This window comes from Cavia porcellus, unplaced genomic scaffold (genome assembly GCF_034190915.1).
Source record: "Cavia porcellus strain 051 isolate PalLab524CR breed Dunkin Hartley unplaced genomic scaffold, mCavPor4.1 scaffold_15, whole genome shotgun sequence".
NCBI lineage: Eukaryota > Metazoa > Chordata > Mammalia > Rodentia > Caviidae > Cavia > Cavia porcellus.
Window position 1 is genome coordinate 24166561 of NW_026947498.1, and position 27647 is coordinate 24194207.

A 27647-nucleotide genomic window follows, 5' to 3' on the forward strand; every position below is an offset into this window, starting at 1 on the left:
GTTCTAGCAATTTTATATGTAATAAAAATATCCTTTTCTTATTCTCTACTATTTAATATGTGATAAATGAATATTCTTGTTTCCTCTAGTCTTTAATTCAGCCTTGACATCACTTTGGTATATCAACCTCAATAAAAATAATCAACTTTCCTAAATGATAATTTCATTCTTTACACAGATGTATTTACTGATAACATATGAATCTTTATCCATCTAACAGCTACACTTGAAATGCTTCTGATGATATATTTCTGAATTTTTGTGAGCTGATTGCAATTTAAAATTTGATACAGAGAAGCAGCATTTCTGACATAGATCCTCAAGGACATCCAGTCCATTTATTTTTCAACAGTTCTGAAATGCACTCTTGGCCTCTCTGTCACTGAAGCATGGAGTTCTACAATATCATCGCCTTGTATTGAGGGTTATTTGAACAGCAGGATAAAACTTGATCATATAGAATGTGAAGATGTTGAAAAATGTTTCATTTTATTTCACAGGATCTTTTTTATGTAAACCTAATGTGGACCATCCTTTGTTGTCTTAGAGTCAGTTTTTCAATGCAATCACTTAGCTTTTCCTTTATGTACCTTAGATCTTCAATCACTATTTCTTACTTTCTACATGGGCCATTGGAAAGCGTAGAACCAAACACATGGCCTTGTATTTCTAATTGCCCTAAACATTCACACTGAATTTTATATTAGGCCAATTTCTCTTTATTGTGTTTTTCCACTTTTTAAAATGTAAATTTATAGGAACTTTTCATATCATATTCAATTTTTTAAAAAATTAATTTTGAATAAGGTGTTATTATACATATAGAAAAAAAAAAAAAACACTTAAGGCCTTTTACCTTGGCAGTAAAACCAATCCTTTATGTAATTTCAAGTAACAGAGATCATTTTTTCTGAGAATTTTGTCTCTTTTACCTTTAATTATCCTTAGGAGATCCTAGTCTATTCTTGTTATTTACAGCATTCCTGATCATTGCTTTACAGTGCAGAGGCCTCTAGAACATAAACATGCTATAAAATACTCCGATGAAACTTAATCATTTAACCTTCTTAAGGCAGGCTCACTTGCCTTGTTTCTTCTTTCATAGATACAATTCATTCATTTTATGAAGGAACTGAGATCATTCATTCATATCCACCTTTTTGAATCATTGATTCACAGCTTCTCTTGGTGTGCATTGACACGCACCTCTAAATTGATATACTTTCTCAACACTTTCGTAAAAATATCATTTGAACATTAGATTCTGTGGGTAAACAAAAAAAAATAAACTGAGAGTCTTGATCATTTTAAATTTAGCTTTGAAATTTAATTTTATCTGAAGTAGCCTGACCTTTCTGTTCATTTAATTCTTCATCTGGTTCAAACTCATCACGGACGTTGGTATTTCGGCTTAGTTCTAACTGGCACATTTTCACGCCTGTCATAGTCATGTAACAGGCATATAATTGAATTTTTCTTGGAGACGTCTGAAATTCTTTCAAACTACAGTCCAATCTCACTATTGAATCTGACCTGTTTGTTTTTCTGTGGCTCCCTTTAAAGGCTTTTAGCAGAACATTTTTGTACTACAAGTTCATCCATTTCTTCTTACTTTCTACACGACTGCGTTTGTAAAAATGATATTTAAGTCCAGAGGCAAGTCTATAAAATAGCAACCAAGTTTAATAAGAGACCATCTCATCTGCTGTGGCACAAGGGGAGCTTTCCTTGTACACACACACACACACACACACACACTGTCTTCTGTATGTGGTGTCTATTGAAAAATCCAAGTAGTCCATTACTGGATAAATGAGATACAGACATAGTATACAGAAGGATTTTATATTATAAAGACTTTTATGCTCATTCAAATATTCATTTGCTCTATTAAATTATTTTAATTCAGACAGCTACCTATTCCTTCAGTGTGTTAAACATGGGGGTGTGCTCTGGTGTCCCACGAGATTAAAAGTAATTAAGATTTTACTTTTATAAATTTATAAGAAGCAGAGTCCATCAAAACTGTTGATAATTCACAGAACAAAGTTATAAAAGACCAAGTTAAAATTCCAAAATGTTTGCTATTACAGACCCTTAAATAACAAATTGATGTTAATGGCCTGAGCAGCTGGGAGAAAAGTCTGAGAAAACAAGCCATTTTCAGTTTTGTATAAAATGCAGTACAATGTCCTTTATACTAACTAAATTTGGAAAGAAAGTGTATGAAAATGAATCTCTTTTAACAATCAGAGAAACTCATGATCATATTTTTGTTTGTTTTTTGGGTTTTTCTTGGTACCGCAGATCCAACTCACGACTATGCACTTGCAAGGCAGACGCTTATACCGCTGAGCTAAATTCCCTGGCCCTCATTGTCATATTTAATAAGAAAGTTAAATTTGGAGTGTAAACTTGTTGCCTCTCTCAATTTCTTCTCTAATCTGATCAAATGCTGACTAAAGTCTTTTCTCAAATTCTGATTTCTTTCATCTTTTGTTTGCATATCTTAAGCAAAATATTCCCTAGTTTCTTATTCTTTGTCTCATTAAAACACTATTTTCCATGTGCTTTTGTATATACCAGTCTGATTTGAAATCTGATCTGTAACACACTCTCAATTCTCCTCCACTGCTGTTTAATGAGAACTCAAAATTGTTCAAGATTTATTAAGTAGCTATTATATTATAAGCCATGTGGTAGCACTGTAGATGCAAAAATGAATAATACGTAAGTACTTCCTTCAAAGAGTTTACAACCAATAAAAGCCATAGGCATGCAAGGAAATAATTACATGAGCAGATATAGAAAATAATGGACAAAATTAATGTCTCTCCCTACGCAAGGTGTGCTGTAGTATGGAGCAAATATCCGAAAGAAAGAAAGAAAAATTACTTTGCAAGAGAAATGGTACCTGTCAACATAAAGGTTTGCTCAGGGAGACTGAATGTTGGAAACAGCCTAGACAAAGAAGCCTCAGCCAATGATTACTGCACCAAATGGTGCATTCAATGAACTTTGGAAAGTTAGGAGTTTCACAAGAACTTTTGTGGGACTGACATGGTGACAGAAGGATGGTCTTTTGGGGCTAGAAATGTAACTTGGAGATGTAGACCGTTCTTCACATGTGTTGGATCCTAGGTTCTATTCATAGCACAGAAAAAGAAAAAGGTTTTGTATGATTTTTCTTTTGTAGAAGATACCGAATTGTTGAGGAATTATAATTAGGAGATAAGGTTAATGCTAATTTTCACTTATTAGTAAAAAATATTAATTCTTATTTTTGACTATGAATAATGACTAAAAAGAGGAAGCTGAATAGAGGATGAAATGCCTGGTAGGGTAATGCGTTTGCAAAAAGATTTTTAGGCAGGATACCATTGCTCTAGGAAAGGAGTAGCAGATGGCTGTGGAGTAACTACTGTACATATCTTCAATGTATTTTGGTTGGACAAAGGTACTTAAAACACAATTTAGAAGTACTTCAAGTTTCACACTTACTTGAATGGTAATCCTAATAAATCCACACTGCAGGTACATATATTATTCTAACCCCAAACCCTTTATTTTCCTGCATACGTTTGCAGTTCCAGAGCTCGCAGGTTCACTTGTTGCCATGCGACTTCCTTTCCAAATGAAACATGACGAGTGTGTTATTTCCCTTCTCAAGCATGTGATTTAAACACAGGAATTTGGTTCACCATTCTCTGTTCCCTTTACCACTAGACTCTAAATGTTTCAGATGGACATTCTTCCATTTATCTGGGTCCCAGAAAGAACTGGATGCAGAACAAGGGCCTACATGATCAAAAATATATAAGCTATTGCACTAAGCCATGGCCTTTTTAAATCATGCTATATCCCTGTATACCCTGAGCAACATAGACAGCGATACCTTATAAAAATGAGCTTTTGAGAGATAACTAATTCTATTTTAAGCCGAGACTAGGTCTTCAGATCGCTCGTATATTTATGGCGTCAGAGGACACATCCGTTTCCATTTCCATGATTCCCTTTTCAGCCAGTTATTGAGTTTTGGCATTTTACTGATTGTAAGGTAATATTGTTCAATGGTTGTTTGAAATTGTGTACTGTCTATGTTTGAATATCACTTCTTTTAGTCTCAACCTTTTTATGTGTCACTTTCCTCAGCTGTAAAATAAAAATGATCATACAACCTAAAAACATGTCGTAGGGTTGTTGTGAGCATTAAATAAAATGAAATGGTTTTCTTCTCTTAGCAGCATCTCTGACTCAATTGTATTGGCGGATGTAATTGTTACTATTTTTATGTTCATAATTAAATAATTGTATGAAGCAGCAATGTTTGTAAGACATTCATCTTCTGTTGAATTTGGAAAAAAATGAAGAAAAAATATGCAGGCCTATCTTTTGAGGAAATCTACTCTATTGGAAATAATTTTTACTACTTACTTCACGTAATATCATGGTCTCGATCTGTATCTGTATACTTATAAATGAATCAAGTTTTTTCTTTCTTCATGGCAGAGTAATATTCCATTTTGTGTAAATACCACATTTTCTTTATTCATTTATTTTTTGTTGAACTTTCGGATGCTTCTAAGGCTTAGTTTGAATTGCATTGGTATAAACATGGTTATGTATGTATCACTGCAATATGATGGCTTTAACTTTTTCAGGAAGATAGCTAAAAGAGGAATAACCAGATCAAATGGATAGCTTCTTTAGGAATCTTCACGATGATGTCCATATGGTTTTCTAGCTTACATTTCCATAAGTAATGAAGTAGGTAGGGTTCCATCTAAGTGCTCACCAACATTTGGCATTATTTGATTTCTTGATGGTAGTCATTATTTTGCAATGCTAATTATCTTTTATACCCAATGTAGTCTTTATAAATATGAAGTTCTTTGATGACTGAAGCATTCTTTGAAAATGAAGTTTGAGGGGCTGGGGATTTAGCTCAGCGGCATAAGCGCATGCCTTGCAAGCAGGCAGTCGTGAGTTCGATCCCTGGTACCGGTAAAAACGAAAAAGAAAAAAAAAAAAAAAAAAAAAAATGAAGTTTGATCAAATAAACGCAACTATCAAATACCAATTAGGATAACAAATAAGCTATTATACAATGTTCTCATAAATACTGAAATTTATTTTGCATTATTCTAAGATCTTTTTCTTCGTATGAAGGACCTAGTAGTCTATATTTCTATCATTTCTCAGTCACTGCCCACATTTGTCTGTAGAGTTGCTTTTCCCTGGATGGTCTGGTGTTCTGGCTGAGAGCAGATGCTATCTGGTCTGCTAAATTCATCTGAGTCTTCCTCTGTAGAGAGCACATGAGCTCCAGGGTCTACTTCAACTAGAAAAGTTCCATGTCTGGTTGTTTTTATGTATACACTCTATGTGAATACAGCATATGATTGCAGTTAAAAATACCAGACCTATGTGGACAGGAATAAATCTCTACACTGTTGTTAATTAGCTGATATCCAATCTTCTTAATTTGCAAAATGGAGATAGTGATAGCATCTCCCTTTTAGATTATGACTATTAAATGAGTAAATATTTAAAATGCAATAGTCCTTGCTACAATGAATTACTCAGGAGTTAACTGCTGCTATTTGAATGTGAGGTTTATCAGTTTCAAAACACCAGCAGATAAATTTAACACATTGTTTGTCTTCCTTGTGATACAAACTTAGAACAATAAAAAACACCGCATATCTATTTTTAATTGGTATTTTTTAAAAAGTAGTCCACTTTAGGATGACAATTAAACTGATTAGGAAACAAACAAGATAGAGAATGTGACATTAGTTGGCAAGTGACATTGTCAGTCCACAAAAATTAAACAGCAGCTGTCTCCTCTCTACCTGAGTCCTTCTCACAACCATTAAGTTAGTGTGAATGTTTCACTGATTTTGCTTTTTGAGACAGGGTCTCACTATGTAGTTCAGGCTGGTCCTGACCTTACCAGTCTTAAGCAAGTGCTGCCCCAAACTCCCAAGTGCCAAGACTACAAGTGTGTTCCACCACACCCCTCTCGTCATTCACTATCAGAGAAGCAGTTCAACTCAGTGTTCAATGAGAAGCAATAAGGGATTCAGTGTTCTGTCAATCCAGACACCAAATGCACCTCATGCCACTTTTTTTTATTTAAGCGGGTATTGAACTCATGGCCTCGTGCTTTCCAGCTAGGTGCTTATGCCACTGAGCTAAATCCCCAGCCTTCATGCCACTTTTATTCCTGAAGAATATAGGCCAGTGATGGTGAACCTTTTAGAGCTTTCAATGAAAACAAACAGCCCACTGCAGCATGCATGCTGTAGATTCACCACTGAATTGTAGACTACTTAGATTGTTATCTGCAGCCAGTTCCCTGTGTAATTAAAGAAAGAAGGGTTGTCAGTCTGTGAACAATGTGGAAAACATGCTGTTTCCAAATGAGCACTCTAAGTATGAATGAGGGTATGATTTTCCCAAATTTCTTTCTTTTCTAATTTTTTTGTCATCTGGAATCATGTTTCCATTTTAGTTTATGTCCTTGTAGTAATCTGATTAACTTACCTTATTACATAGAATCATGCTAATTATAATGGCATTTAGAGACGTTTCTGAATCTCAGATGTCAGAAATTATAAGAATTTTTAAAAAGCTCTCCTCATTCTGTTTGTTTGGGTTTCTTTGTTTGTTTTTTGTCTTTTTTGAGACAGGGTATTGCTTTGCAGTTCAGCTTGGCCTTGAGCTCACCTTGTAGCCCAGGCTGGTCTCAAACTTGCAGTGATCCTCCTCCCTCGGTCTCCTAAATTCTGGGATTACAGCCATGTGCCACCACACCCAGGAACGATGGTTCTCATTTTGAGTTTCTTAGGACACTATTTGTAAAGTACGAAAAACAAAGATAAAATTGTTTTTAAATAAGAGGAAAGAAACCCCTCTTGAAATATTACAGCTCGCCCACCAGGGAAAAAGAAGTTGTAGAAGGGTATTAGGCTGTAAGAGTAGCAACATTTGAACTGGAACATACTTGACCGGAGGGTCTCAGTAGTCAGGTAGGCTTCTTGTCCGCCAGCCTGTGTTGCTGTGGAATTAGAAAGGGTACCTGCCCTTCTAAAGGGCAAAAAAAGTGTTCAGAAAAATCAAACACTGTCATCAAGGAACTGCATTTAATCCTCAAATGACTGAGAAACACAGGCAGGGAGCCCTTCCCTTGCTAGGTAAAAATGACACTAGAGGCCAAAGGGGCCAGATTGAACCCAGAAACTCTGCAGGCCCATATGCCAAGATGTGAGTCAGAAAATGTGTTCCCTGAAAGAGGAAACACAGACAACAATTCAGGTTGCTGTGCAGGAATAAGACCTTGAAGCAAAAAAGGCAAGAAAGAGTCAAAACAGGTTAAAACCAAACAGGGAGGAGGAAGAGAGAAAGATGGAGGCTATTCTGATTGATCCTGATAGATTGTGTAGAGGACAGTTTGCTAGCAGTTGTTGCTTTTGTGAGCTATAGGATATGAACACTGGGTGAAGAGTCCGTACTAAACAACTATGGTAGAAATCAAGACTTCTATAGCCTCAAAATCACTTTCCGGAGTTAGGCTCAGACTTCCTTGGGTTTGCAAAGTGAGACACACATTTTTTTTTTTTTTCTTTTGAGTCCAATATTCTTTTTAGTTTTCTGATTTTCTTTAAAAATATTTAGTTTTTATTTCACATATTCAATTCAGAGAATTTAAAAGAAAAATCTGTACAACTCCAGTGGCTTAAAACTCTACAATTATGTGACTCAGACACATAATTAGACTCTAATTTAAATTACTTATTGAAAAAGTATATCTCAGCTCATGGATTGTATCTCCCTTTCCCTCAGGCAATAATGGTGACCAGAGTAATAGACAAAAGTTAAACTTGCTTTTAAAGCAGCCACCATAACTATTATTACAGAGAGTGATTTAAAAGAGATTCAACGTGGAGGAAAATTTTCTCATCACTGTTATAATTTTTGTACTCAAGAAATTTGTATTTCTATGAAACATATACAAACATATACATCATTATAGACACTATGTTAGATACCCATTCCTATTTTCACAGTAAAATGTGTATAATGGAGTTATAAAAGACTGCTCTCTATGGGTAAATCTTTAAGGAGTTTTTAATGATATTAATTTACACACCTATATGCTACATTTTTATGTGATGCATATGTGTATGTGAGAGAACAATTCGTATTTTCGATAACATGAGTGAAAATTGACAGCTAAAACTCTTTCATCAAGAAGCCATCAAATGTTGGATGACTTCTATTTGTATACTGAACTTGTCATTTAAATGTACTTTTAATTCCTATTTGTGATGTAAATAAATCACCTAATCTTTCCTCAGGTTGTTATCTGACCTAAAAAGGGAATATCAAGTGTTAAGATTACATAGCAAACCACTCCTCGGTTTTAAAATTTAATGGTATTCAAAACAAAATGATGGTAAAGGCTATAACAAAGTGCATTAACAAAGTCTTTCCCACGATGTCATTGTGGCAGGCTGAAAAAGATGCTTTCTCACACCAAAATTCTACTTACCTCAAACCGCTAAAAAAGGCAAACGATATTTTATCTTGAAGAATATAAGTCATTAGAACTTCTACATATTAACATCATAATCCATTTAAGATCATACTGAACTATGCAGATGAACTCTAATTCCAATAACAAGTGTCCTTATAAGAGGCTTAGTATGGAAAGTAGCTTTTCAGAGCAGAAAACAATTTGATGGTGGGGCAGAGCTCCATGTCATGTAGCCACATGACAAAACCAAAACAAACAAACAAACAAAAAAAGTATTGTGTCAACAACCAACAGAAATTAGAAGAGGCGAAAGATTCTGCCAGAGAGCCTGTAAGGTGAGTATGGCATTGAAGTGCTGGCACCTAAATTTGCAGACTTCTGGTCCCCAAAACCGTGAGATAAGTTTGTACTACTTTAGGCCACCAAGTTTCCTGGCAGTTGGTTAGAGCAGCTTTGGGAAACAAATATACCAGTGCTATAGATTTGCCTGTCAGTCCCTAGCTTTCTTTCACTGATACAGATGAAAATCCTATTTGTCCTGTTTCAGTGTCATTTCCTTGGTTGAATACTTTTACCATTCCCCAGCCCCAACAGTAAGAGCTAATCTCATTTCCTTCAAGGCATTTTTTAAAAAGTGTTATATATTCCAATATATTTAGTCAGGGGTTACAAGGAGAACAAGTGCATACCGAACACGAATTTATAATATTAATTTACAATGGTTACCCAGAATTAAATACAAGAAAGTGCAGGAAATCTGTTCATAACCCCAAAGACCTAGAAAATTCAGCTAAAGGCATGGATCCCATGTCCTACATGAGTCCATCTGAAGACCTAGAGCCCATGACAAGGACTCATGCAAGTCTGTTTTATGGATCTCTACCGGGAAGATCCGAAGATCAGTGGTGGAAGCTAGAAAGTCTATGCCAGTGAGGTGAAGGAGCTGTGCTGGGAGGTTGAGGGCTCTACAGTGGAGCAGAGAAGTGACATTCGAAATAAAGGGCTGCCATGAAATGTATCTCAGCCATCCTCAGTGACAGTGAGGTTTTGAGGATCTCTGACGTTGAGAACAGTGGAGCACATGCCAGGAAGCCAGCGTGACAAGCTTCTCCTGGAGATTAAACAGGAACCATTTTCCCCTCCAGAGCAAGAAAGTATCATGGTCAACTCAGTGTAAAGAACAGAGCTCCCTCAAAGTGAACCACAGCCACTTTCAGTGACAAAGTCCAGAGCTGCTCAGATGGAAATAGCCAAATTCATATAGGGGAAGCTAGCCATGATGAACTCCTCCAGGAGAACCAAAGGCTCCAAACAGCAACACTTAGGAGAACCCACAATGCCCTGTTCCTCCTCTCCAAATCTCCTTTTGTGCTAGCAACTTTCCTCAGGCAGGCCATCTATACTTAATATGATGATTTAATCCAGCTGGTGTTAAACTGATCACCAGTTTTTAATCCACAACAATGCCTTCCTTTCTAGTCACGAGTAAATTGGAATCCTGGAAAAGATAGAGACTCATACAAATATTTCCTCTGCAGCAATGATCCTATGACCTCTCATTATAGCATTAGGGCCATTCATCAGGGGTTGTGTATCCTGCCAGTTTCAAACTCCCCAAAAATCTGGGTACTTAGCTAGACACAATTTATAGGTTCAGTGTCTTAAAGCTGGTGATAGGTGACTTGATAGAATTAAAATGGTGTGAAGAAAGATATTAAAATTCATCTTAATTAAATCTAGACTAATATCTTCTTAACTATGTGTTGCCACATTATTTTTATTTTCTTGCATCATATCTGGTTCTTTAAAAAGAGGGCATAAAGAGAAGTGATGAAATGTACTTTGCAGCAGAATTTAAGGCACCTGAATGAGTCATTCAACAATGTTTCTTCCTTCAACCTACAGTCAGTTCACAGGGGCAAATGCCTACCACATGGTCTCTGCAGATATAGGTGAGTTCATCTTGCATGCAAAATTTCATGCTTTTTAATGCTAGGAGGAAACACTAGCAGCTCTCCTTTTGCAGATGAGGAAATTAAGACTGCATGATAACGTTCTTGCTGAGAAGAAGCCACTTTGTCTCTCTGAAATTGCATTTTATCATCTGTGAAAGGAGAGACCCAGGCATGTATTGAGAGGTTTTGTCCACCATAGTCCTCTGTTAGAAGTGCCTCATAATGCCTCTAGTACTGCTGGTTCTGTGCTTAGAGATTCCCTCAGCAAGATGTTTACTAAGCCACTCAGTGTTTGTTATCATGCAGAAAGCCCTCACCATCTAATTATATTTTTGCAGAGTTCCCCATGCCTATAACAATACCCATGTTTCAGAATATGTCATTTATTACATACTTGAGCTTAAGTATCTTCTTTAAGCATCTCTTTTTAAAATAGTGCCTAATTATCTAGCTCCAAGGAAGATAACAATGTTTATAGCTTCAGCTTTAAGAACTCTGTCTAAAGAAAGAAAGTCAAAGTAGTTTGGATAGAAGAAATCTTATCGTTCCTTAAAAAAAAAAAAAAAAAAAAAAAAAAAAAAAAAAAAAAAAACTAACCCATTTGAAACAAATATGAAAGTATATTTAATTTCTAATTAATATTTCAGGATAAACATAAATTGAGACGTGTGTTTAGTAGAGAAGTTGTATTCCAATCTAGTGCTTTACTTTCTTTCTGGATACTGTGACATGTATATTTTAAAAGAATAATAGTGATCTAAAAGAACACATCCAAGGCTCAGTGATGGTCATATAGATTGGCTGACTTTATTCCTGCAGAGCGAATGTTAAAATGTTATATAGGATGTTCCTAAAGGCGGACCCTAGATGGATACTGCAAGAGAATAGAGTTAAAGATTCCTAGGAAAATATTCATCAGTCCAAATCCTGACAGGTAGAATCAGATCCCTGTGATCAAACAAGTTTCCCTAAAAATGCTCTTATGGAGGAAGTGTAAGCTTCCATTAACTGTCTGTTATTTAGTTGTTTAGCAACATTCAGTGAATAATTCTCTGTGCAAAAACTATTTCAGATTCTATCAGAGCTAAAAGATGAGCTATATTTGGTTGTACAAATGTGGCAAAGGGAAAAGGAGGATGAAAAATGAAAAGTGAGATATATCAATAAAGATCAAAGTAAGTTACAATATACTCCATTGAAGTCACAATTCAGAGCGTGTGACCTCAGTTTTTCCCAGATTTTTCTTTAGAACCTAACTAATTGAGGAAAGTTCAGCAATTTCATAGGAACTACAAATATCCTCAGATATTGCTTTGTGTGTGTGTGTGTGTGTGTGTGTGTGTGTGTGTGTGTGTAAGGTTTGCAAGTAGCTAATCCAAGAGCATTATTTAGTTCTCCATCCGCAGACAGCTGCCCTGCTGCCCTCTCTGGCAGACGCACCAGCCTTTCCACATCAGAAGAGGGCGCTCTACTGTGGGTAGCTATCTCAAGCTTTGTTAGTTTTGTTCTTAAAGCCATAAGATGCCACCAAAAAGTCTTCCACCTTCTAAGGTTTTGTTAATACAGTACATTACTAATTAAATTACATAACTGCAGGAGACAGCATAGGTAGGGTTTAAACTGTAAAAAAAAATAGGCATTTTTCTGACTATATTTGAAATTGGCAGTTTTTAACAATTTGCAAATGCTCTAGGAAATATAACTGCAAATTTCAGGGGTCTACAGTAGATAAGATGGATCTAGATCTAATACAGACCAACAAACTCAAGTTTCCAAGTTAAAAACACCATGTTAGAGGCGAGGTACCTACAGTTTGAATTACATACATAGAGTCTCATTCTGAGTTTTGTTCTGGAATCAGGGTAGGGGAAACATTTTGGAAAGTCTCCCCTAATACATGGCACTGATATTCAATCTCAGAGGCTGTTACTAAGATACAGCCAAACCATTGTTCCTTATTTAGCTATATAAAGTCAACAAATCCACAGAAGGCAAAAAATCCAAAAGTCTTAGAGCATATACTATTTACCAGATATTGTTAATCTGTTTTTCCATTTAATCTTGCAAACAACTTTCTTTTATATATGTAAAATGTATGTGAAAGTTAATATATATTTAACTTTTTGGGACGAAATGCTCGACACCTGCAACTCTTAAAGGAGGAGGTTTGTGGGGTTTTTTTGTTTGTTTGTTTTGTTTTGTTTTGTTTTGTTTTGTTTTGTTTTGTTTTTGTGCTGGGGATCAAATTCACGACCTCCTCACATTTGCCAAGCAGACAATTGTACCGCTGAGCTAAACTTCCGGCCTGAGAAGTTTGTTTTGGATCATGGATTCACAAAGTTAAATCTGTGCTTGGCTGCATTCAAGGAAGAAACAGGATTGCAGAAGCGTCTTGCAGAGAAAAAGTGCTCAAGTCAGCCCGTGACAGCCAGGAAGCAGGAAGAAAAGAGGAGAGCCAGGGCACAAACATGTACCCTTCCAGTGACTCACCCCTGTCAATCAGGCCCCACTTTTAACAACACATTCAGATATGTGTTGTTATTAATGGATTAGATTGCTTATGAGAATAGCACCCCTATGATTCCACGACTGCACTTTCCAACAGCCCCAACTCTGAATACAGGAGAATTTTGAGAATCTTCTTGAGCTACATGGTTGTATGCTATACATACATATATATATGTAAGTATATATATTTATATGTAAATTATATTTATATATGCTATATCCTTCATATATTCTATATTCTTTTAAAAGTGAGAATGATTAAATAACTTAAAATATCACCATTTGACCCCAATTATTAGAGCAATAATCCTTCTATCACTTTCATACATATTTCCAAAGAAATGTACCATTTCATTATGTTCTATTAAGAAGAATCATAGCCTAGCATTGGGTGGAAATGGATGTCTTATAAATAATGGCAACCAAATACTCTAGGAACATAAGTTCTTATCACTACAAGAATGACCTTATGTTCTCTTTAAGTTTATGGCTAATAGATCCAAGATATGATTAGTTTCTATATTACTTACAGTGTCCTTTTGATAATGGTGCCTCTACCAGGTGTACCATATAGCTTAAGATCTGTAGAATATGTTTTCTTTAATCTTTTCCCCTCGTTTCCTACATTTCATTAATTTCTCACCACTGTAGTGAGATCTTCTGCCTGCTGCATAACTAGACTCTTTAGGCAGACAAATCTATGAATAAAAATAATAAAAATTTCTGTCTTCAAGGAGCTTTTATTTCATCCTAGGACAGATGTGAAATAAATAGAAAACACAGGAAATAGGGCGTTTGGCATGTAAAATTAATAAATATTATAGAAAAAAGTCACAGCAGGATAAGGCATATCTAGAAAGAGAAAGAGTCAAGGATGAGAGAGGCAGGTTGCTTGAAGCCAGAGTAAGTGGATTTCATTGAATGGTAAAATCTAAACGAAACCCTGAAGTGAATAAGGGAATTGGTAAAGCTAAAAGAAAGTTAAATTGCCTTTAAAACAAACATTCCAGGGCAAAAGCATTTGGGCTATAGATTGTTTTAAAAAAAAAAATCCTGAAGGCTAGCATAATAAAGTAAGTGCATGAAAAAAGGAAAAGTCAGGGTCAGACAAGATAGGGAGGGGGAGATTATGCAAAACCTGCCAGGTCATTGCCAGAGGATTTTATTCTGATTTACATGGGAGAGGACTTAGGGTTTTCAGAAGTGACATGCAGATAGGCTGCAGCTTAACTTTTACAAATATCATGCTGCCTATTGTGGGACAAGATGTATAGAAGATTAGAGAGATCACCTGTGAGCTGCTACTCATGGTCAAAGGTGAGAGATGTTTGTGATTCAGGCTGAAGTGGGGGAGATGAAAAAAGGGGACTGTTGGATTCTGAATATTTTTCAGACATAGTGTCAAGTGGGCTTGGAGATTGCTCTTATAGATTTGAAAGAACATATGTAACAGTGACTCTGGGTGGGTTTTGGTTTGAACAACTAAATGAATGGAACTCATTTTTTTTTTTTTTTTAATGAAAGGAAGTGGGTGGAGAAATGTGCCTGGAAGAGAATAATAGAAGTTGATATATAGACAGTTTGGAGATTCTTATTAGATAACTCTATAAGCAATCTATGGCCATATGACAAATGACCACAATTTCAACACCTTAAAATGGAGAGGGGAGAAAGGAAGGGGAGAGGACTGAGGAAAAAAGAAGACTCACAATATATTATGTACAGGTACAAATTTCTGATGATGAATGCAATCATTCATATCAATAAAATGATAAAGAAATATCCAATGAATAAGCCTCACAATTTTAGCTCAGAAGTCCATGTGGGCTTGGCTGAATTCTCAGCTGAAGGTTTCATTACCAAAAGTCAAGACTTCTTTCAATCCAGATTCTGATATATAATTTACAAAAAATAGTCCCTTTTCAGTCATTCAGGTTGTTCTCAAATTCTGCTGGTCATGGGCTGAAATTCCCATTTTCTTGTTGGTTGTTAACAAAGTGATCACCATCTGGTCATTTTGCATGGTTCTCCCATGTTTAAAGACATTAATCTCTCCAGTCCTTCCCTTTCTTCAGTCTTTCTGACTCCCACCTCTGTCTTGATCTCTTTTATACAGCTTGAAAAGGTTCTCTTCTTTTAAAGGTCTAGTGTCATCATACTAATTTCCCTCAGAATATTCCTTTTGCAATATAAAGTGACCTAATCTCAGAGTGATAGTGGTTGTGGTTGAGGATAAGTGGGTGAAGATCTGTGGAGGTGAGCAATCTTAAATTTTTCACTACCATTATAATCAACTGTACGTACTGAAAAGGTAGTTGGATACATAAGTACATTGCCATCTAGACTTGTGTGATAAAGGGCAGAGGTTTTGGTGTCTGTCTTTACCACTTAGCTGCCTCAGACAGTTGGTAGTAACTTGCTAACTGATATTCAGCCAAAGGCACAGATGGAGCAGTTGACACAAGGTTAGACATTTCCATTCTGTAAATTACCTGAAGGAAACATTTTAATAACTCACTCACTTCCTTGAATAAATCCAATTGGAATGTCATTCTTGTAGTGATAAGAACTTTTCTTCCTAGAATGTTTGGTTGCCATTATTTATAAGACATCCATTTCAACCCCAATGGTAGGCTATGGCTCTCCTTAAATCATTCATTTATTTTTGCAATCTTAAATGGTACACACTATTCTCATGGACTTGAAATAGACCTGTATGAAAGAAAAATTACAGTCCATATTTCTTTTATTCCACAAGAATGGTTATCTGATCCAGTGCTAATAGTCAGCCTCCACAAGAACAGAAAGCAGGCTCCTTCTTGAGAGGTATATCAAGCATGTCTTCTGGATGGAACCATTAGGACGAAAAGAGTAGGACTGTGTATCACTCATTTCCTGATGAATTAATTAATCTGACGCTGAACTAATGAGAAGCTATTTCGCTAAGAATGATTGATTAATAAATTCTCCTACTTAAGAATTAATGCTTATATATACAACATATATGAATATAAACCTTAACATATCAATATGTATAGAAATAGTATGATTAAGCATAATTACATTAAGGCATTATTTTGAGATCATTTATAAGCAATTGGAATGATTAACTGCAAAGCAAAGAAATCAACTCTTTCTGGAACTTTCTGAGGTTAAGGAATCATCCCTATGGTCATTAAAAAGAACATGTAATAGTAAAAAAAAAAAATGGAGCCAGGTGACTTTTTTCTTGTCAAGATCATTAGACTTAATGCTAGAAGAGTCAGGACATTGGACTGCAGAAGTAACTGTGAAGCATGTTTCTGTCATATGACAGCATTTCCATCTACCACAATGGGAGAGATAGGGGTGGAGACAGGAGGGGGGCGTTATTATGAACAGCTGCTGGATCATTTCTGTTATGTTTAGTTCAGCTTGAATTACAGGGAAAAAATTGTAGTAAGCCTTTTTCTTTGGGATGAATCAGATGCTAAGATAGACTTTAACAAACTTAATAGCATCCAGAAACCCAAAGCAGGGGATTACTTAGAGGATAGTGAATCTGAAACTTGTGTTAAATGAAAATAGATTATTTGACCTGAAGCTGTTTTTAAGGGGAAGACTATAGGAGCAGATAAGTTCTCTCTTACTATTTCAATAATTACCTTGTTGAAGAACAAAAATATTTGTTTAGCATCACCTTAAAGAGAGAGACTAAAATGAATAGTTGAAAATAAAGGTTTTATATGAAACATTTCAGATCAATGCAAAAGTAGTATTTGTAGGAAAAAAAATCATTAATATAATTTGAAGGGATGAGTAATGTTTGCCAGCTTGTGTTTTGTGAAGTTTTCATTTGATATGATTTTGAGATTGTATGAGAATATGATAAAAGATATTTTCACTATCTACTTACTTTATTTTATATGATACTTCAAGTAGTGGTACAGATGAAAGTCACTACAGTTATTTTTAAAGGCCTATTTACTGTCTGTCAATTATGACATCCCATAGCAAAGACTTCTAGATTTTCTCTAAAACATATTCTTCACTTTTCTCAAATAAATAATACTGAAGAATTTTAACTGAACTCAGCTGCACCCAGGATAAAGCTTTCACTTTGTATCTTTCATTGTAACCAAGTTGCTCCCTAATCACCCAAATCTGTAATTCTACTTGAGGTATCTTGATGATTAGGTTTACAAATTCTACTTGAGGTATCTTGATGATTAGGTTTGATATTCTTTGCGTGGTCCAAAGCCACATGTGAAGACATTGCATAAATAAATAATGAGTATTAAAATTGAGTATATATCTATATCTATATCTATATTAAAATTGAGTATATATCTATATCTATATATAGCCACATATATATGGCTAATAGATTGTAAGCAAAAATGGCATAAGGCCATTTTCCTATAGCACTCTGAGAGACAGCCTCTGCACCTCTGTCACTTTTTGTTCTATGTCACACCCTACTTCGTGTTGATGTCTATGGGTAGGGAGAACAGCTTGGATCCTGAATTATTTTTGAAATGGGGACTATTTCTGATCTATAGTTATACAGCGACACAATGGACCTATATCTGTTCCTGTAACATTTCCTAATTGGTAATAGAAGGCAGTAATAGATAGTAAAAACATTGCAAACATGCTCAGTTTTACATTTCTTAGATACTACTTTTGTTTAAAATTCATACTCTCCTTTAGCTTATAAATAATCTGAAAACTGTTATTTGCTCACATAAAGAAGCAGCTATCTCTGCAACAGTTTTATCTGATATTTTCAACACTTACAATACAGAACCAATTGCCTTGGAAGACTTAGCATTTAAGTCAAAATGTTATGGTATCCCAAGGGTTTTAAGAATGCTCAGGGGAAAGTCACCTGCAGAATCAACTATATATACTAACACATACTCTGCAAGCATCCTCATGAGATGCTGTAACACTATGATTTAGTGTCTGTGCTCTTTGTCTTGAAAGACTATTTAGATTTTATACTTTTGTAGCAAATTATATATCATGTTAGTATATATTTATTATAAAAATTAAAAGGAAATTATATCTCTTTAATATATATCCCATGGATATCTCCTGCAGATATGAAACATTTTATGTAATTGATGTAGCATAGCCAATAGACCATGTCAAGCTTTCTAGCAATGTCCTTTAAATGAACTTTACATAAGCCCGAGGAAATATCGAAGATAGAGAAAAGTATGTTTTTATAGGTTCAGGCATATTTGATTAATTCCAAGGTTTATTCTCTAGAAAATCACTTGGACCTCTTTCCAGGAGAGATATTTGGGCTTTTTTTTTACAGAGAAGCCATGTAATCATTGGCAACTTAGGTTAAATATGTGTTAACATAGGCCTGAAATTAATTCTTCACACATATTCCTCAAATATATTAAATTTCATTCATTTAAAAAGTTTTAAACTTGAATCAATTTTATTTTAGCAATATGTATATAAAGATAAGGAGTAAGTACTACATAGCAAATGCAGGATGTTTAAGCTTTACTTCCAAAGTAGTTACTCAACTTTGGAGTAGGATTGCGTTTAGAGTTACAGAGAAGAATTTTCTCTCATGCATCCTGGTGCACAATCTGTTCTATCAAATCCAAGTGCTATCCTAATAAGTTTACCCAATAATTCTCATGAATCTGTTACATTTAGATTTACTTTTCAAAGCTAGCTTAGACAGAGCATATTATTAAGCTTCCTTTTTCACTAGGAGTTTTAAGACCATCGTAAAATTACAGTCAACTAGAACCCTCAAATGAGATATATAATCTTTCAGTTTTTTAATGAAAAGGAAGTGATAATAAGAAGAATGCAATGCAATATCACGAAATGACTGGAAAGGTCAACTAACAGAGCTTGCCTGGTCTCTATAGAATGTGCATGCTTGTCTCTTCTAACTGTGGGCTGATGGAATGGGAACCAGTGTGCGACCCCATGATATACAGGTGCAGCAGGGTCTTAAATCAGCAGAGGAACTCAGGGATGTTCACTCTACAGAGCCCCTTACAAAGGAAAAAGGAAAAAAAAATATCTTTCTAAACATTTCCCTGTAACAATGAAGAGAGATGATTGCTGCAACCAGAGTTTTTTTTCAACCACAGTGAGTTTCTCAATCACAGTAAATAACTGAACTATTCATTCATGGCTATTTGACCTGGTACATATGTAATTATACCTATTTGATCCTGGAAGTAAAATTAACTCATATTACATATTACCATAGCATGGACAAAAGCCAAGAATTTTTCTAATTTACTGTGTGTAATGATTTATGTTTCCAGTGCAATAGACTGAGATTAAACAGATATAGTCTACTTGTCTCTGTTTAAGAAAAAAACATGGTGCATATAGAGAATTAAAATATACTTTAAAGAGGCATTGAAATATTCAGATCTATATTTTGACTTATATAGTTAAAATTTAATATTGAAGAGTTAGGGAGTAATAAAGTAATTAATGACTAATACATATGTTTTATATGTATTAATGAAGTCATCTGAGATCTTTAAGAATGACCAATGTAATTCTATGGTAAATATTCTACTCTATCCTTTATCAAATCCCACTTAAATTTTACTATGACTGCTTGTCAATATATTATAAATATTTTTATTAATACTAAAACCTACAATTTGTGAAGATTAATTATTGTCAAGTTAGTAAAAGGGACAATAATTTGAGAGTCATAAACCTAAATTAGGCTAGATGATTTTCTCTGGCTTTTGGGTACGTAAAGGTCATGGGTAATATTTTGGACATGGAAGGTTGGTACTGATCACACATGCATTACCGTATCCCTTCCAGTACTCAAGCCAAGTAAATCTAACACTTTTTTGACCCATGAACAGTCAGAGAAACGTGAGGCTTCTTCTGAAGCAGAACAATGCAAATAAGAGTATTGGCACTGCTCCTGCTGGAGAACATAAGATACTAAGTGGTCCATGGTTATCTAGCAAGCTGAACTCAAAAACAAAATTTGCTTCCAAATCTACCTAATGATGGTGAGAATGATTATTATCTTATGATCAGAGAAGCTGTGGATGCCTCCATCTTTCTCAGTCTTATATTGTAGTCTTTTTTTTTTTTTTTTTTTGTCAGATAATTCTTTGTTGCAACAACTGGTGTAAGTATTTCGGATACTTAGTAGCATTTCAGACTCTTCCCACTGTATATCTTAGTACCATATTTTTACCAGTCCACTTTCCATTGTGATAAGCAAAAACAGTAGTCAGACATTGACAAATGACCTTTCATGGATAAAATTGCCTCCAATATGAGGCACAGGATCATTTAATGACCAAAATCAGAAAAGAGATTGTCTATGTCTTCAACCACATTTAATAAAAGAAGCAAAATTAGCCAGATCAGCAATGTTTTGGTACAAAATTTAGCAAATTCTTTTAAAAACATACTGATATTTTTGGTTGTATACTCATTAAAGTTGTACTTCCTATTTTTCAATAATAAAATGAGTGGTAAGCATAACTCTTGTTATGTTGTTATTATATAGCATTGGACATTAGTGAAATCATATCATTATTAGTAAAATTAATGAAAAACAAGATACTGTGCATAAGTAATACGATGTTAGGGAGCACAATTAGACTAGAAGAGGTAGTAGTAATAGAATAAAAATAAATATAATTTTAAAGATTCCTGTATCTTATTTAATGGTGGCAAGGTTAGAGGAAATGCTAGCAAGATAAAAATTAAATTTATAAGGACATGATTAAAGAAGAGAGTTTAAATACTTCAAAACTTTCCCAGCCATTTCTCTTTGTATCATTTTTGTTAAAATTGTTTAAGGATACAAGTGTCGTGGTAACAGTAATTTTACCTGAGTAATCTTAAAATATCTAGCATTTTTCTGATTTTAGGTAGGAGGGTAATTAAACATTTATTCCAGTAATGAATGCTGACAATAAACATTAAAGTATTTCAGAGTAATTTTATCCTATTTATTGTCACTTTTTCAATTCCCTTTCCAAAATATCTCTTTACCAGAACATTACTTTAAGTTTTAAATTTTCATCCCTATTTTCTGTTTCCTATTCGACTCTTCACCAATATGCACCTCCAAAGATTTTGGAAGATTTATTTCAGATCATGTAATTTCCTTCATATAAGTCCTCTGTCAGCAACAATAAACTATAAGTGCTTTAACTGTTGTATTTTTTAAAATTTAATCTAGCCCTTACCTCTAATTTCCAGGTGTTCACTCATGTTTTGTACTCCAGGCATACTGCTTTGCTGACAGTTCCTAGAAGGACCGAGCCTTCTTTGCATCTCTGTGAATATGTTGATGCCATTCTCTCAGCCAGGATCGTCTGCTACCTTCTGTCTGACACAGCCCAGTCTTCTATACTTAACCCTCTGATTACTAGTCAGAGGGCCACCTCCTCTGCTGTTGTGTGCTACCTGAACCAATTCTCTTTCCTCTGTTCCCTTTTACTTTAATAGGAACTTCTTTTATAGCTCTCCTCTGCAGTTATTTCAACAATTCCTTATGGATTGCATTAAAACTTTTATTATGTTGTAACTATCTTTACATCAAGTCTTGCTAGAACTTTTATGCTTTCCTTTGAGAACAAGCAAGTGGTGAAGAAACTTCTACTAATTGTTTATCTCAATGGGAACTTCTTTCGTACTTTCCCATTTATAGACCTCCCTGGGGCTGCCAATCCCCAGTGGACATTTCTAGTTCCTCCACACTCTCCCTAACTGTCTCATCTTCTAGGCGCCTTCACTCCTGTCTGATTTCCCCAGGCTCTTGTACTAGGCTCTAGGAAACAGACACAAAACAATTAAAACTAATTTCGTACTAGGTTCAATCCTGGATCTGTCAATTATTTGCTTCATAACATTGGACAAATAACTTGCATATTGCATATGTTGACAGACACATCTGACAAAGTTGTTTTCAAGATGATATAACTAAAATATGTAAAGTATTCAAACAGAACAGGACACATATTGAATATCTTATCATTAGAGTACTTGTTACTCATTTGTATTAAGATGTTCCTGATAAACTAATAGAGAAGGATTGAGCACAAAAAAAATAGTTTAGCAAAGTGCATAGCACAATGATCAGTAAAGGGTTACGATTGACCTAAAACATAGCTATACAACTTTGGGTGAGTAATTTACACTCTCCATGACTCTGTTTACAGTGTACTAGGTGGAGATAATAATTATTTCTACTACATTGGGTTGTTATAAGAACGAAGTTAGTTAATGTATGTAAAGTTCATAGAAGTTTTAATGTTAGTTAATTATCAATAATACCTTAGTATGAAAGGTACTTCTACACTTAGATCTATGTGTACATGTTTCATATTGACTGACTTTCTTTTCAGTCTTTCCTTTTTCCTCAAATTCTACCCATGTGCATTTTACGTGCTACCCCCTATGATTCCCACAGAAGATTTTTTTAAATTCTCTTTTCTGGTGTGTAGAAAATGTCAGGCTTCACCCAGTTGGATTTTGGAAGAGAATGGCCTTCTCTGCATGCACAACAGTAGTTTGAGTCTCCCAATTTCATTTCTATTTACACTCCCAGAGAGACCTATGGTCTGATGTTTACTATGGGTCATTGGAAAGGAAGCAAACTTGGAAATCTAAACATGAAATATCCAGGGAGAGTCAACCTGGCCACCTGTATCCTATGTTCAGCAAAGAATGCTTTTGCTATCCTCAGACCAGCTCCTTCAAAATCATTCAGCATCCTAAACTACACTTTAATTATGATTAAGTCTATTTTGTTTTCTACTTTAGGAGGTAGTAGTCATTACAAACTAAAACCTGGCTAATTTTTATTTCTTTCAAATGGAAGGCAGTCAGTAGACAGTAAATGAGAATGGTTCTAGGATCTTTCCTCAGAAGATTGTGATAAGGAAGTTGGCCAGTTCTTTCCACTAATTTCAGTTCACCTTTATTTAAAGAGGAATATGTCAGGTAAACAAGAAGAGGAGTGATGTAAAGAATAAAAGGAAATTTGGATAATAAACAGATTCATCCTTGTGAAGTACTCACAGACTTAAAATATTGTTTGCTATTTGTAAAATGTTTATTATTTAAACTTTTCTCATCTTCCTCAGTTTTTCAATTAAAAGTTGAACAAAAGGTGGATTATTATTCTTGAATATGCCATAGTTTGAGAATTTGCTGTTTTATATTTGTTGACAAACATTACTTCTTTTGTATCCCAAAGCAACTTTAATTTTTAAATTTAAAAATATAATGTGCAGTTCTATCAAGTATCTTTTCCAAGAATATGATTTGAAAAGGGCAATTTATCCCTTTTTGAAAGTGGTAACATCATGAAATCAGTAATTATAATAATAGTGGAAGTGATTATTTTAAAGTACATAAAGGCATAATTCATGTATTGTAGCCCATTGGTTAAGGGAATCAATGATGATATGGAAAATGCTAAGATGTGGAGAGATGTAAAATCCTGGCCAGAATTCTCTGATTATGTTAATTCACTTTAGGTGATAGATATCAAATTACTTTTATTTGATATGACTTTACCTCCTCTTAATCCAGAGGCAGTCACATGCTTTATCATTAATTATGACTACAGCTTATGACCACTAATATATTTATAAGTATATTTGAGAAATACTGAGACACTTAGAGAGCTTTTTGCACTTCCAAGGTGATATTTGAAAATGCTTTAAAAAGTGCTTCCCTGCATGCATGATTAACATGGCCTTGACAAAGTTTGTATGATATATCCAAAAGTTTGTTTATAACATTGCACTGTGGTCATTAGGGAGAATAGAAGAATGCCATAATAAACTGACTTTAATAAGAGAACTACAACTATTAAGAACTTGCCTTTCCTGCTTTATTGTTGGGGAGAAAAAAATGTACATTTGTTGCTGCTCATCTAATAAATATTTCAGACCCCTTTTATGAATAATTGGTGCAGATGCAAGCCCATTGTCATATCATGAAGTGAATTTAAGAAAAAAAAAAATTAAGCACATTTTAAGTTCTGAGTCTGCTGCACCACATTGCTGGAATCCCTGTCTAGCCACATAATAGATTAACTACCCTCTGTGCATACTATATTTTGCTCAGTCTTTCATATTCGGAAGCTGAGCTGAAGCAGTGGCTATCGGTAGCAGTGTCTGGGTGATTTTTAAGCCCAGCACTACCAACCCAAGTGGCTGTGATACCGGCTTTCACTGAATCCTTATTACTCTTAAAAGAGCAATTTGGTTGGTTGCACGGCTATTAGGATCACACAGGCAGCCTGAAAGCTGTCAGTACAACTGCTTCTCATCTTTTCCACACAATCCTGACATCTTTTCTCTTTTCTGCTGGACACAGACATTCCTGTTTTTATCATTTTCAATCAGACTCACCCAGCACACTGAGGAATATATTCCCACTGAAAGCAGAGTGGAGAACAGAAATTATTTTACAGCTCCTGGAGTAGAAGCAGGGCTGACTGTACTGAAGAGCAGGAGCCGGATCTGTGAGAAATGTAGCTTGGCTCAGGGCTACACGGGAAAGCTGCTTCTTCAGTGTTAAAGATGGCAAAACAACACCTACCTCAGGTTTTTCCATGATTAATTCTGTTTTCATAACCGGGAGGGAAGAGGATGTGAGAAATTTTGTGAATTTTTCTTGTGGAAATGTTATCATCAGAGAAAGTGGGGAAAATCACTAGGCTTGAACTTCTCTGCATTTTGATGTTCTTCTTCTTGGGACCAACTCTGAGCAAACTGACCAGGACCCCCTGGAAAGGAAAACCTTGGAAGGGGGGTAAGTGATGAAAGTTTTGTGCTAAAGATCTGAATGGAGTTAGCAAGGCTAGTGAATGGTAACTTGAGGACAGCTAAGGGCCGAGATGCTGCTTCTGTTTGAAATCAGCTTTTTAATTCAGGAAGGAGATCTGGGTTGTAGGTGGCTAGCAAGTAGAGTTTTCCTTTCTTACTGATATAAATATGTGTTTGCAATTTTTGGTTTGCCTGGTTCTCAAAGCATTACAATGATTGTTTCCAACAGGGAGACTCTAGACATCTAGCCAGATGCATGCTGATCTGATGCAAAGATATGTATGTTATCCTAAGGGAGCTGCGTCTTTTAAAAAAAGAAAGAGATTTCAAATATGCTAGATCCCTGAATTGCTGGCACATTTTGTGAAATGATCAGAAGGATGTTTGAAAATGCACTTCTACCAACACTGATTTTTAGCTGATTCAATCAGTGTTGAAATGTTAATAAGGATAAATTTTATTAACTTTATTGAAAAAATCTGCTAAATGAGTAAAAAGGCTTTCGGTACTTTGGAGGTTTGTGGTCTATTTTCTTCTGCTGTCAAAAATTACTCAGAGATGGGGGAGAATTTTTGAGACTTTGAATTTACCTTTTTGTAAAGTTCAGTTGGCTTTGCTTCCTGTGAATGCCATTTGTTTATAACACCACGAGTTATCAAGGTTTGTGTTCTGTGAATACAGAAAACCAAAATGATGCTGCAGAAATATTTTAGGAGTGACTTTCAGGGGAGTGTTTTTGTATTTTTGGAAAAATCTTGATAGAAGATATCTGAGGATGTTGCTTTGCAGAAGCATTCTTTGTACCTATTTTTTTTTTTTTTTAATCTTAGCTCTAAAGGGAAAAAAAAAAAAAAAAAAAACCACCTTGTTCAGGTCTCTTCCCTCCTTTGCTATACTGTCAGTGTTAGCACTGAGGTTAAAGAGAAGTATGAACATTAACAAGAAGTTTTAATAATTTATCACAGACTCTCAGTAGGATTTCTAAACATGCATGCTCTTTTAGTTTGATCTCAGTTTTTCCTTTGTTACATTAAAGACATCACAAATCCTCTACCTACTGTACCTCCCCAGGAAGAGTTCCTACAGACTGTTGGCCTCAGTGGCTGGTGAATAACCACCCTAGGGAGTGGTGAGGCATATGATCTTGGCCTTGTAAATTATCACCACATTACTGTATTGCCAGGTGTTATCAGTGGAATTTTTTCTTGCACAGTGCAACTTGTTATTTATGGTAACCTGCATGGCAGGTTTTTGGTGGCTTGGGATATGGAGACGTATGGTGTTATTGACTCCAGGGGATGTCAGGAGTTTTAATTTGTATTATATTCATTTTTCAAAGGCAGGTGGCATTCATAGTATGTCAAAGTTTAATTTCCTGTGTTAAACTTCTACAGTAGATCTGGGGCTCTATATATCCAGTGAGAAAGTTAAATAGCTAAAATATTGTAGAAAAGTTATGAAACTAGTCAGAAAGATTTGTTTCAAAATGCTTGTATGGTTCTAGCCATTTATGCATTCCACACAGCTTTAAATACAGATGCACTGGATTTCATTTGTAAATCAGGTCTGAAATGTTTCGTCTTTGAACATATCACTACTTTTTCCAATGTACTCTAACTAGCTCAGCTCAAAATTTGCTAGCTCTGCTGTATGTTGATGATGTGACTCAGTCAAGTTCAGGAATAGGCAATCATAGCCACACATTTCATTTATTGTTAAAAGAGACTAGGGTATTTTGGAAAGGTCAGAGAAGTTGCTGGAAAACTTTAAATGTGTTGACTACACTTTATTTCCTTTTTAGTGCTTCAGTTTATCGCTGTATATGAATTGCATAAATATGTTACACAGACTCTCAAAGCTCTTGCAACGTAGCCTTGCCTTGATATGCATATGTACACGTTGTAAATATTTATTTATTCATGAGCTTGGGTGTTGATGGTGATGTGTTATCTTTCAGTGGGTTGTAAATTCTGTTACTTTTTGGTGGCATATTATGTAGTCTTTAGAAGCATATTTTGACAATGTTTCCTACCTTATTTTCCTTTGCAGAAAGCAGAGGTCTTTATTATTTTTAAGGTATTTGGCTGAGGTATGATGTGTGTATATACAAGGTACGTATGTGGTGAGGTGGGGGAAGAAATAATCTGCTTAAATTAAAGAGTATGGCTAGAGGAAATGATGATCAAAGCTTAAAACATAAAATTGTGAAGGTTATTTAACTTTTTTGTGGTTTTCTTCTTACCAATACTATATGGAGTTTAAACATTTGGAGAACAATCTTTACAACTGATCCATTATTTCTAATATGCCTGAAAAAAAACTGGAAAACAACATTTTTCTTCTGAAATGATTTTTTTTTTTTGCATGCACATTCTATTTGTCTTAATCTGATTGAGCAGCTGTCAACCTCCGTATGGCAGCCTGCCCACACCAACAATTTCCATTTCTGTTGTATTAACAGGGGTCATTATTCTGAACGAAGGGGTTGTTGGGGCAGGGTTCAGGAGTGGTGGCATCATAAACAGTGTATAGCTATGACCTATAAAGAATGCTACACACAACACATGGCCTGGCAGTATAAAATAAATGTCTGTAAATTGGCTTCAAACTGACATTTGGAAATACTGCTGATTATTGTTGGCTTCCGAGGCAGTTTTAAGTTTATCAATGAGTATGATTTGCAAATATAGGTTAGTAGGCCAGCAAGTTTTCCCTGAGGCACAGACTCTTCCATTTAATCACAATACATAAATTCCTTAAGGGAAAGCGGGTGTCTCATCTGATTAGTTCAGAGCATAATACAAGTGATCATAGGAGTTTGCATTCATGATAAAC

At 35.1% G+C, this 27647-nt stretch overlaps 1 protein-coding gene across 10 annotated transcripts in view; it reads left to right on the top strand.

The window, feature by feature from the left end:
* The window catches only part of Robo2 (roundabout guidance receptor 2), a 1616745-nt gene that overhangs the window by 337385 nt on the left and 1251713 nt on the right, over positions 1-27647 (top strand). For 5 of the 10 annotated variants that reach the window (XM_063224742.1, XM_063224739.1, XM_063224745.1 and 2 more), the window contains exon 1: positions 24134-24798. The exons of 1 other annotated variant lie outside the window; for it this stretch is intronic. In XM_063224742.1, coding sequence (XP_063080812.1) covers positions 24669-24798 — 130 coding nt within the window. In that variant the 5' untranslated portion in view covers positions 24134-24668. Of the gene's footprint in view, positions 1-24131; positions 24799-27647 lie in introns of those variants that run through there. 4 more of the 10 variants (XM_063224737.1, XM_063224744.1, XM_063224746.1 and 1 more) reach the window with 2 other exon arrangements.